General features: G+C 32.3%; 3 protein-coding genes across 7 annotated transcripts; 1 reads left to right on the plus strand and 2 right to left on the minus strand.

The window, feature by feature from the left end:
- The first annotated feature begins 2,720 nt into the window (after positions 1-2,720).
- LOC111290561 (ubiquitin-ribosomal protein eL40 fusion protein) lies at positions 2,721-4,472 on the plus strand. The gene is made up of 5 exons (XM_022881908.2): positions 2,721-2,950; positions 3,105-3,191; positions 3,623-3,725; positions 4,045-4,111; positions 4,243-4,472. Exons 1-5 carry the CDS (start codon positions 2,848-2,850, stop codon positions 4,267-4,269), a joined length of 387 nt encoding a protein of 128 aa, XP_022737643.1. The 5' UTR covers positions 2,721-2,847; the 3' UTR covers positions 4,270-4,472.
- Positions 4,473-4,551: 79 nt separating this feature from the next.
- LOC111290562 (pyridoxal reductase, chloroplastic-like) lies at positions 4,552-9,036 on the minus strand. 5 transcript variants are annotated; one of them, XM_089767976.1, is made up of 7 exons: positions 8,709-9,036; positions 8,404-8,631; positions 7,980-8,070; positions 7,758-7,881; positions 6,257-6,408; positions 6,040-6,145; positions 4,552-5,105 (listed from the first exon to the last, which is right to left on the minus strand). In XM_089767976.1, exons 4-7 carry the CDS (start codon positions 7,863-7,865, stop codon positions 5,031-5,033), a joined length of 441 nt encoding a protein of 146 aa, XP_089624102.1. In that variant the 5' UTR covers positions 7,866-7,881; positions 7,980-8,070; positions 8,404-8,631; positions 8,709-9,036; the 3' UTR covers positions 4,552-5,030. The 5 variants fall into 5 exon arrangements, with proteins under 5 accessions (XP_089624102.1, XP_089624104.1, XP_089624100.1 ...); XM_089767978.1 differs by having other exon boundaries at positions 7,758-7,894; XM_089767974.1 differs by having other exon boundaries at positions 7,758-8,070; positions 8,404-8,591.
- Positions 9,037-12,211: 3,175 nt separating this feature from the next.
- On the minus strand, positions 12,212-13,589 carry LOC111291224 (homeobox-leucine zipper protein HOX16-like). The gene is made up of 2 exons (XM_022882860.2): positions 13,117-13,589; positions 12,212-13,039 (listed from the first exon to the last, which is right to left on the minus strand). Exons 1-2 carry the CDS (start codon positions 13,468-13,470, stop codon positions 12,683-12,685), a joined length of 711 nt encoding a protein of 236 aa, XP_022738595.1. The 5' UTR covers positions 13,471-13,589; the 3' UTR covers positions 12,212-12,682.
- Positions 13,590-14,081: the final 492 nt, after the last annotated feature.

Here is a 14,081-nt window from a genome sequence, read left to right on the forward strand (position 1 = left end):
ATTATGACTTGTTCATGCAGCTAAAAGAGGAATTTGCATTCATGAAGGACTTCTACACTATTTAGTTAATTCAAATACAAGAGAAGATAAAGCTCACTTAGATAATTTAGCAAGCACAATGACTTTCATCTCTCATATCCATTTAGCCAAGTCAACTTCTGAGAAAACTTCAAGCAATTTCAAGCTCACATGGATTCTACCCTATTCAACTAAGAGTGTTTGTATTGGAGAAAGATTCTTTTGCTTATCTTTTTGAAGATTTACAAGTTCCATCATAAGAGTTTTGGATAAGAATCAACTACATTACTTTGAAAATCTTTTCTAGCCAAACCATGAATCAAGATTGCATCAAGCAAGATCACATGGCCAAGATTGCTTCCCAAGATACCCATTCGGCTATGACTTTTCAAGAACTAAGAGTCTCATTCTGTCAAAGCACTTTGAAGATGAAAATCAACCCTATCTCTTAACATTTGAATAAAAATTAAACTTTTGTAATCTCTACTCTTTATGGCCAAACCTATGCCTATAAATAGGCAAGGCCATTCATTTGTTTCATCATCCATCTCATCCCATTCTTCTCCTCTTTTCTCTTTAGTTTTTATTTAGTTTTAGTTATTGGCTTAGGTGACAAATTTGACAATAACAAAAGAGTGCTCCTTTAAAGTCTTTCTCTAATTCAAGAAATATGTATTTTTCAAGATATCTTTTTCTTTATTACTTTCGGTTTCAAGTTTTATTTTCTACTTCCAAGTTTTTGACATTCATAATCTTTTCTTCTAATCTATTGCTTTCTAAATTTTCTTTTATGCAATGCTAGATTGGGCTATAATTTCTTTGATGCTCTACAAGTTTAGTTTTATACAATCATAATTTCAATTCTATTTTACTACAAGCATTCTACAATCACAAGATTTCTTTATTTTCAAGTCTTTAGATCTAGTGTGGCTATGCTCGTTTACTTTCAAGTAACAGTTGGTAAAGCTAAGATCTAAGCCTACATTGCTTGTTAATCTTTCTTTCTTTCTTTTGCAATCAACTTATAATTTTCATTTGTTTAGATATAAGAGTTTAAGACTTCAACTTTGATACTTGAAAGCTATCCAACAATTACAATCTATAATCCCTTAAGATACGATATTGGAATAGTTTCATTTTAATACTTGATTTATCCACTTGCAGATTATACAAAAAGTAGCAATCATCAAGTCTCAAGTTTTTACCAAGGCAGGGATAGCCCCAAAACCTACTCTCTCTAACGATTACTAATTGTGAGAACCTTAATCCTGTACAGGAGTGGAAGTTGTATAAGCTCAAATCTCTTGAGACTTTTAGTATTGGTGGAGTTCCCGGTCTGGTTTCCTTTCCAAATGAGTATCCCCTGCCTTACTCTATAACAAATTTTCACATTACAAACATGCCAGATCTTAAATCTGTTTGAAGGGTTACAAAATCTCAACTCTCTTGAAACTCTTTTAATGCGGGGTTGAAAAAAGCTCTACTCGCTGGCAGAGAAGGGATACCATCTACCCTTGCAAGTCTAGCAATTAGGCAGTGTCCTGTTCCAAAACCAAGGTATGAACAAGAAAAAGGGGATATGTGGCCAAAATTTGAATGCATCCCCTTTATAGAGCTGAGTGAATGATTTGAAGATCCTTTTAGAAGCAAAACAATTCTTTAAAACGAGTTTTTATCCTTTTGGTGCCATTAGATCACATTTTTAGACAATTAGTTAAACTTTTGCTATTTCACAGATTTCTATAAAGAGATTCTAGCAACAAACTGAATTCACATTCAAGAAAAACTGTAACCTTCGAGCTATAGCAACTCTTTCTTTCGCCATAGGTTTTCTCGTTACTCTATATCATAAGCTTCAATATACAATGTGCTGTGGTTAGTTAAAAGCAAGTGACAACCAAAAACACGTTTAGAGGAATTTACAATTGCTTAGGTTTGAAAATTCCGTTTGAAAACTTTTCTAGTTCTAATACTCCATATTCTATCAATAATTCTAATGCTTATCAACTTACGGCACATTTTTCATTTCCGGTTTCTAATCAACTCATGTTCTTGTATGATCTAATTGTTTCCAGATTTGATACTTTTACTTGCTGTTCCACAAAACTTGTAATTGTTCAGTGGTAAGCTCAGATTCCAATTTCTCTGGGAGCATGAAGAAAAATGGCCTAGTCCGGTGCGACCTACATACTTGTTCTCTTTTTTCTGTTGTTGACCCTCCTTGAAGGAATAAGTGTCGGGTGGCCTCTTCACATCTTTTTATGATTACAACATGGTCAATTTGTTTTATAGCTTCTCTAATTACCTTCCTAGAAATAATTTTTTTACTAAAAAAAGTTTAGAAATAAAGTAAGATTAAATTGTTATCTGCAAGTGAAATTTATAGATCTTTTAAATTTTTTTAAATTTACAAATGATTTATTAACAAAAGATTATAAAATTCGAATTTAAATGATTTATATTCAAATTTAAAACTTTAACCATTTGTATGATCTCTATTAGCTACCTTCCATAAATATTTGATGAGATTGGATCCTTCTTATTTGATAAATATTGAAATGTATGGATTTATTCTGTTTCAGTTGGAAAAAATTTTCCATTGTAATAAAATTGGTCTCTACCTGCCAACGGTGCTAACGTATTAAAGGCAAAGTCGGTGGATTTAGGAGATGATGAAAATTAAAAACAAAGCCCCGGATAAAACATTTGTCACCCCCAAACAAAAAAGGACCCAAATAAAACAACGCTCCAAAACCCTAATAAACCCACTTTTATAATGACTCTGATAAACGAAAGGGCTTGACCGAAACAGAGCAGAGTTTCGGGAAAATGCAGATCTTCGTGAAAACCCTAACAGGGAAGACCATAACTCTAGAGGTTGAATCCAGCGACACTATCGACAACGTTAAGGCTAAGATCCAGGACAAGGAAGGTATACGCTTCTCTTTTTTTTTTTTTTTTTTCCCTTTTCTTTCCCCGCCTCTTTTCCCCCTATATGTTTTAGGAATCAAATTAATAGGTCATTCATTATATTTGTTGATCGTCAGGATTTGACGGCTTAGAATTTCCAGTGTAAATATTGTCAGGTATCCCACCGGACCAGCAGAGATTGATCTTCGCCGGAAAGCAGCTTGAGGATGGCCGTACTCTTGCTGACTACAATATTCAGAAAGGTAAATATTGGTCATTGTAGGCCCTGTTTGATTGCTGATAAAATTTGCCACATTTTTAGACAGAAGATATTAAAAGTATTTTAATTTATGTTGTTCCTTATTTAACTGTAAATCAAAGCCATGGGCATGTTTAAGTAATGTTTGCTTGTTGGGAAAATGGTAGAAATAGCTGAATAGGAATTTGTACGAGTGTTTAGAACTTATTCTGTTAACTCTTGCATAGCTTCATCAACCTTATTGAACAAGACTCAGATAATCTTATAGGATCTCTATAATGAGAAGAAAACGGTGTTTATGTTATCCCCATTTTTTCTTTAAAGTACTGAAATTAGGGAAAGGCCTGGGATGTTGAATTGAAAACATGAACCATTCTCTTTTTTTACGTGATGTTTATTTTAGCTTGATGTGAATGATTGTGTGGAATTGTGCAGAATCAACCTTGCATCTGGTTCTGAGGCTTCGTGGTGGCATTATTGAGCCTTCTTTGATGGCATTGGCTAGGAAATACAATCAGGACAAGATGATCTGTCGCAAGTATGTCTGCATTTATTGCCTATAATTACTTGTTTAATAATTTTAGTTTACAAAGTTAATTTGAAATGAATTTTTCATCGTTGCCCTATTATTTATCTTGTATATGCTTCTAGTTAGATCCTCCCTTTGTCTATATGGTTACCTGCATCCTGCTGATTCTTGAAATAAGCATTATATTCCCCTTCTTACTCTATGAGCCCCGATGCATGTCATATTGTTGTATATCAAATTGCATTCTTTTTGTTTTCCTTTATAAATGACTTGCATTTATTATTGAAATCTTTTCTGTTCTCTATTTCCATTGATGTCTTTGCTGTAGGTGTTATGCTCGACTGCACCCCCGTGCTGTGAACTGCAGGAAAAAGAAGTGTGGACACAGCAATCAGGTAACCATCTATGCTGATCCTATTTTGTTAAATACGTGTGATCCACTGCTCTTTTTATCCTGTAAACCTCATCCTTTTCTGTGCTTTTTCATTGCACATAATTGACACTTGTTATTTCTTTGTGTTGACAGTTGAGGCCAAAGAAGAAGATCAAGTAGATTGCATATCGTGAGGGAGGAATTCTGCTTTTATTATTAGGCTTCTTGATGTTTTGTTTGGACAGTATAGTTCTAATAGCAGACATCTTAACTATCTTAAAATTAGCTTTAATTTCATTCAGCATGAAACTCTTGTGGTGTTTGTGATTCTGTTTGGATTTGTCATTTTTGATAAGATGATGGTGTATTTTCTCTATGTTTAATGACTGCGTTCCACTTGATAGCATTCTGGCTAGAATTTTGTTTTTTGGAGAATTAAATATTAGCAAAAGCTGAAAAATTGAAAAGAAAATTCTCTATTCTTCTCCACTTCAGAAAATTTTGCGTAAGAACAATGCTAATTATGGTACATGAAAGGCTGTTCTTCATTTACAATGATTCTTACTCACGATAGATGCATTTCATACATGTTAGCTTCAAAATTGGCGAGATATTGCTCCTTCAATCATCTTTTCTATCTGTTAGCAGATGTAGGATATAAATGCTATTCCAGCTCATTGAGTTGATGGAATTCATTCCCGAAAATCTCCAATTTTTTGGCTTGTGCCCCGTAATTGTTCTGTTTACTCAAGTGTTGTCAAAATTTCAATCTGTTATTGGATGAGAATGCAGACACTCGAGTAAAAGTATCATATTACTCCATGGTATTCCTTTGGCTGCTGTAGTTCTATAACTGTTTACCTTGTCTGGAAAATGTTTTGGATCATCCTCTGTGGAGACTTCTGATCTGCATAATCTAACTGAAGCCAACTCATTTGAACTTAGGCGCCAACTGAGAGCACCCAAATTTCCCTCTGCTTGTCTAACTGTTTTAACTCCAGGTATTGGAATGGTACCTTTACAGATGCACCAGTTTATTGCGACATGCAAATGGCATTTTATTTAGGTCTACAACTGATAAAAGGCAATATATTCCATGCATATCCTGGCATAGATTTCAGTTACTAATGCATTTGGTAAACAAATGCTTAACGTCAAATCGAGGGAAGATTTCCTTATTTCTCTTGCTTTATGATAGTAAGAGAATCTGATCTCCCTCAAATAACATCACTTAATACGTTACAATCGTTTGATCCACTAGTAAATATGCTGATCTATTTTATCATTGAAATCTTGGCCAATGAAGTTTGAACATGTCATTCTTGTCAGGGCAAAGCTAAAGAAAACAGCACTAATTGGTAAAGGTCCCTAAACACAGACGCAACAGTAGGCCTTCCAAGTAGGTAGAATGCATGTTCCCACAAACTCAATGCCCTTTTTTTTTTTGGTCAAGAGTGAGGCAAGGTTGTAGAAAGTTTGATGCTCTAGAAGAGTATACACAAAAATATAAGGCCAAATATCTAATTACACACTCTAGTTAATGTTAATAAGGACTTAAAAGGTCTAACACTAAAATATTAAAAAACCCCTAAACTATTTCATTTTTTTTTAAATAAGCTCTATATTTTTATTGTATCCAAATAAACCTTTATTCTTTGATTTTGTATCCAAATAAGCTTTTATTTTAAACAAAATATTAATTTATATTAAAGATTTATTTAGGTATAAATTAAATGTTAAAAGCTTATTTGAATATAAATTAATTGTTAAAAAGTTTATTTAGATGCAAATTAAAGTTCAAAGCTTATTTGGATATAATAAAAGTATAAGGATTTATCTAAATAAAATAATAAAGTTCAGGGGCTTTATTGTTATTTTAGCCAAGATCTAAGCTTAATTTTCGAAAATGGAGCTAAGCATACAAGTGAAACAGTTGCCAAGCAAAGTTACCATTAAAAGTATCTGAAGTATGGTTTTGCCCCGTTTTCCTGCGATTTCTCTTAAGGAAACCAGCAAGGGCTCCAGTCCTGGAAGAATTTGCTTAAATAGAAGGCCCCTGCTAGGAGACAATAAAGCTTATCATGAAATAAGCACTCACCTATGCACTGAGAGGATTAAATCTCTTTACCATACCCGTGATAGTAATAAACAGTTGCATTTCCATTACCTAGGCCCACTTGGAAGTCTGGAATGTGTATATTTCCCACCAAGCATTCCAAGTCCTAGAGGATGATAAGAAATCAAGCGGATACCAAGAGAATCACAAATGTTCTTAACATCCATCTGATCTTCTCCCATGCTTAGCAGAGAAAATTGTATCTGAAATTGGGGTCATTCTAGATGTTAGCCTTGAATCACACCAACGACAAAAAGGAAGTCTTAAAGTATTGTTAAAGCCTTAGTAGCTACATGGTCCGGCATGGGATACATTCAAGTATTGTATTTTAGTTAGATAGTCTGCCATTGAGGCTTAGCTCAAGAGATTGGATTGTGTGAGGTTTTGAGTCCAAAATCAAAGTTAGAGACTGAGCATTAGTGCTCTCTTGTACACAAACCCCAAAAATGTGCCTAGATATGATCCATGCAGTAAACTAGTTGACACTCATGATAAACTCAGCTATCCATAAAGATCATGTCCTCTATTAAGCAGGAAAATGCTATTAGCAAATAGTTACCCACATTTATACTAATTAATTAACTTTTTCTAATTATTTTTAATTGAACAAAAAAGAACGAATAAGACCACGAGCTTGAATCATGTTTTTCACCCATACACTAAAACCCCCTATGACATTTTTCTCTGTCATTTCATTTCCTTGGAGTTGGGATTTGGGTAAAAGGAGGAAGAGCCAGTCCATACACTCTGTATGCACGTGTTTGAAAGTGGCTATCTTCAAAATAGAACTATTCTTAAACAGGAGACTTAGGTAGTTGAGCATATGCAAATTTTAGAAGCTGTGGCCATCAGGGAAGATTAAGAACTACAAAAGATAGGGTTGGAGTGGAAGGAAAAGAAAAGTCATGAAACCAGAGATAATGGCCGTATGGTTGGGCCAAAATGGTCTAGTGGTATGAATTTGATGAAACACAGGAAACACAAGCACAAAAACTAAAGCAAGTATAACATGGGGGGGGGGGGGAGGGGAGCTTGGTTAAACATTTCAAGGTAACTAAACATGAAAGACAAACAGGTATAAGGGGTATTAGCAATAATTCATGCAGCGATTCTTGGTTTCACTACTTGAAACACAAGCAATTACGAACAAACTAAAAGTCTTCCTAACATGAAAAGGAGAAAAAGGTCTGAATTATCTATACCTGAGCCGAACATAGTGGGACTCCTCTAGCTTTAAGGTAATCATAAATCCTTACAGGCTGTTTGGGTCTATAATTTCTAACTCCTACAGCTTTAACTAAGCCCCGCAAATATATATCAAGTAGATTTTGGCAGGTAAAAATATATATCATCTAAACTATAGAAACAAAGTTGCTATGATGCAAAAAAAGATATCTTCTTAAATATTTGTTATGTAGAATAGAGATATCTCAACATTTTGAAATGCAAGTTAAATCTAGGAAAAAACTTTCACATATGACAGTGGAAAATGATTAATCTCATTTTCTAGTAACTGAAACATAATAACTATTTAAAAGTAATTCATGGTAACCTTCTCATACATTGCCACTAAACCACCCCAAAGAGCTAACTCTTGTGGTGGAGCATAGTTTGCAGTGGACCAATGTAACTGTCCTATTCCAATTCGCTCAATTTGCATTCTATCCCGAGAGGCCCTGGAAATCAGTTCTTCATAAAATTTAATCATCATTCCGACATTTCAGTCAATGTGAGATCTAAGGAACACTTACATAGAAGCAAAAGAATATCAAACCTGCAAGCTTGAACAAATTGCCCTCGTGTTAGACGCCAAGCATATGCCGCAAACTTTGTGGCAATCACAATCTCATCTTTTATCTACTCCCCTAACATTATAGCGATATACAAACACAAATACCAGAATGGTAAGATCAACAAACTCTATTGTAACATTGGGATAATGAAAGAAGAGTCATGGTTATATCAGCTATTGTAATTTGTAACACCAACATATAAAGGTCAATTGTGTCAGAACTTGCATGGTACCTTAGTCTTAATTTCCTCAACTTATTATATGAAGCATCAACATTAAGCCATACAGAGAAAGCATTCTAGTGAATTGACAATTGAAAACAACTTAAAGAGTTCTCAAGAGAAGGCAAATTCAATGTTCATTCCTCAGTGAGGCAGGTTAAATTTAGATTGAGAAATTAACCAACCTGGAAATTCTCTAATGAACTTTCCTAGAAGCTTTTCACTCTGTCCGTTGAGTCTTCCAGTACCATAAGAATCCGCGGTATCGAATAGATTGATACCATTGTCGACGAAAAGATTAAAAACTTGTTGAAGCTCAGAATCCATTGATTGCTGGTAACCCCAGATAAAATGGTTGCCCCAAGCCCACGTCCTAAACCCCATTGGAGACACAGTCAAAGGACCCATTTCACCTGGCCAGTAAAACCAATCACTGAAAACATATCTAGAGAATATAACATGCATGTTAAGAGAAATATTTATCTTTTACCAGGGCCAGAAGAGAAGGAATTTGAGAGGTGAAGATGGGAGAAAGAATTGATTGGAAGCACTGAGACAAGTGATGCAAGCTGCTCGAGTTGAGTTTGAGAAAGGTATCGCCATGTTCTCACACACTCCGGCAGTTGAGAAAATGGAGGTTTTTTAATTAGATATGTGATTGAAATTGAAACTCATTGTCCCAGAAAAAGTCTAATTCAGGACTTTGTACTTTTCGATCGAATCAGTGTCACTTACCTGGATCGAAGGAAGGGAAAGTAATAAAAGCAGAAAAAAAATTTTATTTGAATAAAATTTTAATTTAATATTATGTTTAGATTGAGCGGGGGAGAAGGAAAAAAAAATGAAAATAGAAAAACATTTGTTTGTTTGTTTGAATAAAATTTTAATTTAAAAGAAAAGAAATACATAGAAATCTAATAACTTTTTTTTTTAATTTTTATTTTTTTAATATCTTAATTTAAAAGAAAAATCAAAGAAAGGAAAGTTAAAAAAATTTTGTTTTTACGAAAATATTATATTCATAATTTTTATTATGACATTGTATTTGATTATATAATTAATATCTTCTATAAAGATAATTTTTTTATGAATATTTAATATAATATCACAATTTATAAATATTTTATATTTTTCTAAATCTTAATAACAAAAAATCAAATTATTGTCAAAATAAATTAAAAGATTAAATTAAACATAAAATTAAGAGTAAATTAATAACTAGTTAGTATATCTAATTATATTAAACATACTCAATTTTATTCAAAAAGATTTGTTTATACAAATTAGATAATATAAAGATATATTTATTTATTATATGTTACTTTATTAAAAAAAAGTTATAATTAAAAAAAATATTATAATGAATTATTTTCTTTCATTTTTACTACTTATCAAAACAATGATTGTTAAAATTATTTTCTTTTCTTTTCATTTCCTTTATTAATTTTAACTATCTAGATAAATGGTACATGTATCATTTTCTTTTAAAAAATTCGACTTTATTTTCTTTTTCTTTATTTTCTTTTTCTTTATTTTTCTTTTTTTTTATTAATATTTATCCAAACATAGTGTAAAAAAAAGGAAATAAGCGAAAACCTTATAACTTTTGATTTTTCTTGTAATCTTCATTTTTTTAATACCTCAATTTGAAAAAAAAAAAAACTAAGAAAAGGAAATTTGAAAAAAATTTATTTTTATGAAAATACTATTATATTCATATTTTTATTATAACATTAGATTTGATTATATAACTGACATCTTTTACAAAAATAATTTTTTTATAAGTATTTTATACAACATCACAATTTAAAAATATTTTATAATTTTTTAAGTCTTAACAACAAAACAAATCAAATTATTGTTAGAACAAATTAAAAGGTTGAATTAAATATAAAATTAAGAGTAAATTAATAACTAGTAATACATCTTACCTATTAAATATACTCAATTTTGTTTAAAAAGATTTTTTTATTAAAACTAGGTAGCATAAACATATATTTGTATATTATATGTTACTTTATAAAAAAACAAGTTATAATTAGAAAAAAAATTATAATGAATTATTTCTTTTCATTTCACTATTTATCTAAAAATTAGTTATTAAAATTTTTTTTAATTAATTTTAACTATTCAAGTAAGGGGTACATATATTTTTTTCTTTAAAAAAATTTTCTTTTCTTTCTTTTTTTTATTAATATTAATTCAAACGTAGCATTAACTTTGACACCAAATTCATTAGAGAAATAGAATTCAATGAAAAGGTTTTCAAATAGAAGTAATTTATATTAATTTTGTTGTTTAAATTTTAATTTATTCAATAAAAACACATAAAAGATATTACTAAAAACAATTTAATTAATCATTAGCTTTTCACAAACAAACTTCACCATCTTTTTTTACTGTACTATCTTTCTTTTTTTTTTTTTAATAAAAAGGATTAAAAAGTTTTCATTTTTTCTCCACGAGTGAGAAAAAATTGTCAAAAAAAAAAAAGGAAAATGGCCAGCTTAAATGAGGTTGATTCTTAAGTTTCAAGCCCATTATGAAGTTTAATTGGAGCCCAAATATTATACATTCTAAGCCCCATATTAAGTCAAAAGACAAAGCCAAAACATGACAACTGTACGATTTGAACCCACGCTCTTTCGGACCAAAACTTAAATCTCAAACCTTAGACCATTCGGCCAAACTGTCATGCGTTTACGTGTTTTTGGTTAAAGAGGCAGGGGGTGGGGTGGAAATTGTTCTCTTCTGCACAACAAATAACGACTTCTAGAATCTAGAGACTAAAGTTGTACTACAATTTTTCTCTAATGACCGTCAGCATGATTTCCCATGGATGCTTTTCAAGTAGGTATTGATCATTAAGGAGACGAAACGTGTTTTATTGAGCCTTCGTTTCAAGGAGTTTCTTTCACTTGTACAAGTAACTTTATAACGTCATTTTGAACAATTATAGTTCCATCATTTTCCTCTTCGTCACTTGGAGGAAAAGAAAATTAAAGCTCCATCTTTTGTCTTTTTCTTCTTAAAAAATCGATGATAGTATGCTCTGATGGGAATAATATTTTTATCATTTTTTGTTCAATTTCAAAGTGCAAAAAAAAAAAAAAAAAACTCGGAGGTAGTTATTTTTAAACTCAGTTCAGTGAGACCATAATTGAAGTACGATGACTTGAAACATGGCAGGAGATTAATTTGGGCATAATACTAGTACAAAAACAAAAAGAAAGTTAGAGTAATTATCATAAAGTTTAGATCCGAAGATCTATCGTTAGACATTGATTTTAAGGGAGTCGTCACTAATCTTTTTTATTTAGGTGCGATTAATCACTTAAAGAATCTATCATTTCAGAAAATACATGAGTTTAAGGGAATAAGTTTGGGTCTATTAACCGAAACAGGTTTCGAGAGTTCGATTACGTGTGAGAAAGATTATAGTACCCTCACAACACCTATCAAAAGATGATATCAGCTTAATTTTGTGTTATCCAATAAGCTTTAAAAATTTACCAAGTAATTAATTATTGAAAATTATTCTCAATTGACTTTAATACTTTTAGCAAAAAATTAAGAAAATTTTCTTACTTTAAGAGTATGCAAGAAAACTACTGTTTCACCTGCAGAGTTTCCATCGTCGGATTGTTTAACATTAAAAAAATTTCAAAAAAAAAAATGATTGCTTTTGTACAGAAAAAAATTGATATGAAAAAGAAAAATATATATATTAATAAATAGTAATAATAAATAAGTAAATAATAAATACATAAAAAATTAAAAATATATATATAATATAAAATAAAAATAAAATATAAAATACAAAAAAAATAAAATGAACCAAATCAGGTCCAATTGATCCGAACCTGGATCAAATTGGATGTTTACAGTGATAACAAATTCTAAAGCAGTTGTTTTATTGGAAAAAGGGTCTTTGATCTCTCCCCATCTATATATATTGCAGATGCATGGGATTTTTTGTGCCCTTTTCGTAATGAGGGGCTAATGCGGTTCAAATTATGTGTTTCAGAAAGAGTACAACATATATATACCCCATTGTGGAGCAATAGCTACATGTGCTGTATCATATGTTGATCTATTACCATAACCAAAAACGAAAAAGAAAAAAGAAAATGAAAAAATCTATTGGTTACAACCCCTAGCATCCCTTTGCACTCTTTACTAGCTCATGTTCTAGCAAATTCATGGAGACGAGTGATAGACTCGGACTTATAGCCACCAACTCTTAATTGTTCTGAAGATCTTGCCAACAATTGTCAGTGGTTACTTTCTATGCCTTCCAGGCCTTTTTGCTTTAGTTGCTTGATTGATGGTACTAGTGGCAGTATGGGAGCCCAGCCCCCACTTCACTTTCCTGATTCTTGCCCACTGTAAGTCTGTAATGGCACAAGACAACTAATATTCAAACAGACATGGAAACATTTTGTTGTAGGTTTAGTACTCTCCTCAAGTCCAAAAGTTTAACCACTGCGAATTGCTACATGAATGATCGAACATGTCAGCCGAATCAAATCCATACAATTTTTCAGGGGATGCTGGGGAGTCATTCCTATATTCATCCATGCTCAGAAATTCTTCTCCTGGCTGCCCTGCATGCTTAATATCTCTATCGTTTTCAATTTGCAAGTCAAGGAATCCCCTGTCCTCCAATCCTGCCTGTTGAAAACTTGGATTCGGTTCTCCTTCAGGCTCGCACTTGGTAACTCCATATTCTGAGCCACCACCTGTGCTACTTCCATCAAGACCCTTACTGGCCTTATTAACGTCGTGTGGTTCTTTCAGCAGTTCATTTAGCTTCTGCATCTGATAATGAAAACAAAAGTTTTATGACTTTGTAAGGAAGTAATTCTCTTAAACAAACTCGGTAGAACATGGAATACCTGTAAAACTAAGGACTGTTTCTCTTTCTTCAAGGACTCAAATCTTGATGCTAAGTTGTCGTAATTAGCTCTGAGTGTTCTGTAATCTTGCTCTATCTGTTTTGACTTCCATCTAGCTCTTCTGTTTTGAAACCATATAGCAACTTGGCGAGGCTGGAGCCCAAGTTCTCTTGCCAGCTGCAACTTCTTTCTTGGTTCAAGCTTCGTCTCTGATTCGAAAATGGACTCAAGTAACCTGATTTGCTGATCGCTAAATCTCCTCTTGTTCTTCATCTTATTCTTCTTCTTCCTTGGAGTTTGAGGTTCCTGGTCTGCGACTGCTTCATGTGCTGCTGGATCATAGTCTCTCTCCATTATTGGATTTTGAAGTTTTTAATTATAACTCCCTGTTACGACTCTATCCGTAATTACAGAGAGAGACTTTATAGCTCGCTTTTTTTTCATCTCCTTTCAAGGTAAATGTGTTTGGAATTAGAAATCTACCGAGGAAGGAGGCCTGGAGATATATAGTTGGCCATGATTAGAAGTACTCGATATGGTTGCTTTCAAGTGATTGAGACTATTTATTGATTGATTCTCCTAACCAATAAGGCCAGCTATCGTATGACATTCTCTTTCTTATGCCTTGTGGATATCTATATCTTCAATCTTTTCCATTTGTAAACTATAATCCACATCTTGAGTGGTTGCTGCCCTGATCCCGGCACTATTGCGTAAATAAAATTAGAATTGGGATGATACTATTTTGCCTGTCACTCATGCAAATTAAAATCTTCTCTTAATCTACAAGAGGAAAAGTTTTAAAACATCACTAACTTAACCATTCTAGCTTTTAAAATATCTAGCCCAAGTCAAAAGGAGCAGAAAAGCAATTAGCACATAACATGGACCGTAATGGTCGATGCCTGCATTCGTAATATATAAACATTTAGAAGCCAGCAGAAAGTAAATACACTAAACGAGGC

Source organism: Durio zibethinus, chromosome 11 (genome assembly GCF_047325235.1).
Source record: "Durio zibethinus cultivar Kanyao isolate XHJ-2024 chromosome 11, ASM4732523v1, whole genome shotgun sequence".
NCBI lineage: Eukaryota > Viridiplantae > Streptophyta > Magnoliopsida > Malvales > Malvaceae > Durio > Durio zibethinus.

Bases quoted from the DNA above. Each gene is read 5' to 3' on its own strand.
- LOC111290561 (XM_022881908.2), top strand. From the start codon at position 2,848: ATGCAGATCTTCGTGAAAACCCTAACAGGGAAGACCATAACTCTAGAG. The intron at 3,192-3,622 runs GTAAATATTGGT...GGAATTGTGCAG, and splicing joins TGACTACAATATTCAGAAAG to AATCAACCTTGCATCTGGTT. The intron at 3,726-4,044 runs GTATGTCTGCAT...TCTTTGCTGTAG, and splicing joins GACAAGATGATCTGTCGCAA to GTGTTATGCTCGACTGCACC.
- LOC111290562 (XM_089767974.1), bottom strand. From the start codon at position 7,916: ATGATGATTAAATTTTATGAAGAACTGATTTCCAGGGCCTCTCGGGAT. The intron at 6,409-7,757 runs GTTACCATGAAT...CCCCAATTTCAG, and splicing joins TAGTGGCAATGTATGAGAAG to ATACAATTTTCTCTGCTAAG. The intron at 5,106-6,039 runs GTAACTTTGCTT...GCATCTGTAAAG, and splicing joins TACTTCAGATACTTTTAATG to GTACCATTCCAATACCTGGA.
- LOC111291224 (XM_022882860.2), bottom strand. From the start codon at position 13,470: ATGGAGAGAGACTATGATCCAGCAGCACATGAAGCAGTCGCAGACCAG. The intron at 13,040-13,116 runs GTATTCCATGTT...TTTCATTATCAG, and splicing joins AACAGTCCTTAGTTTTACAG to ATGCAGAAGCTAAATGAACT.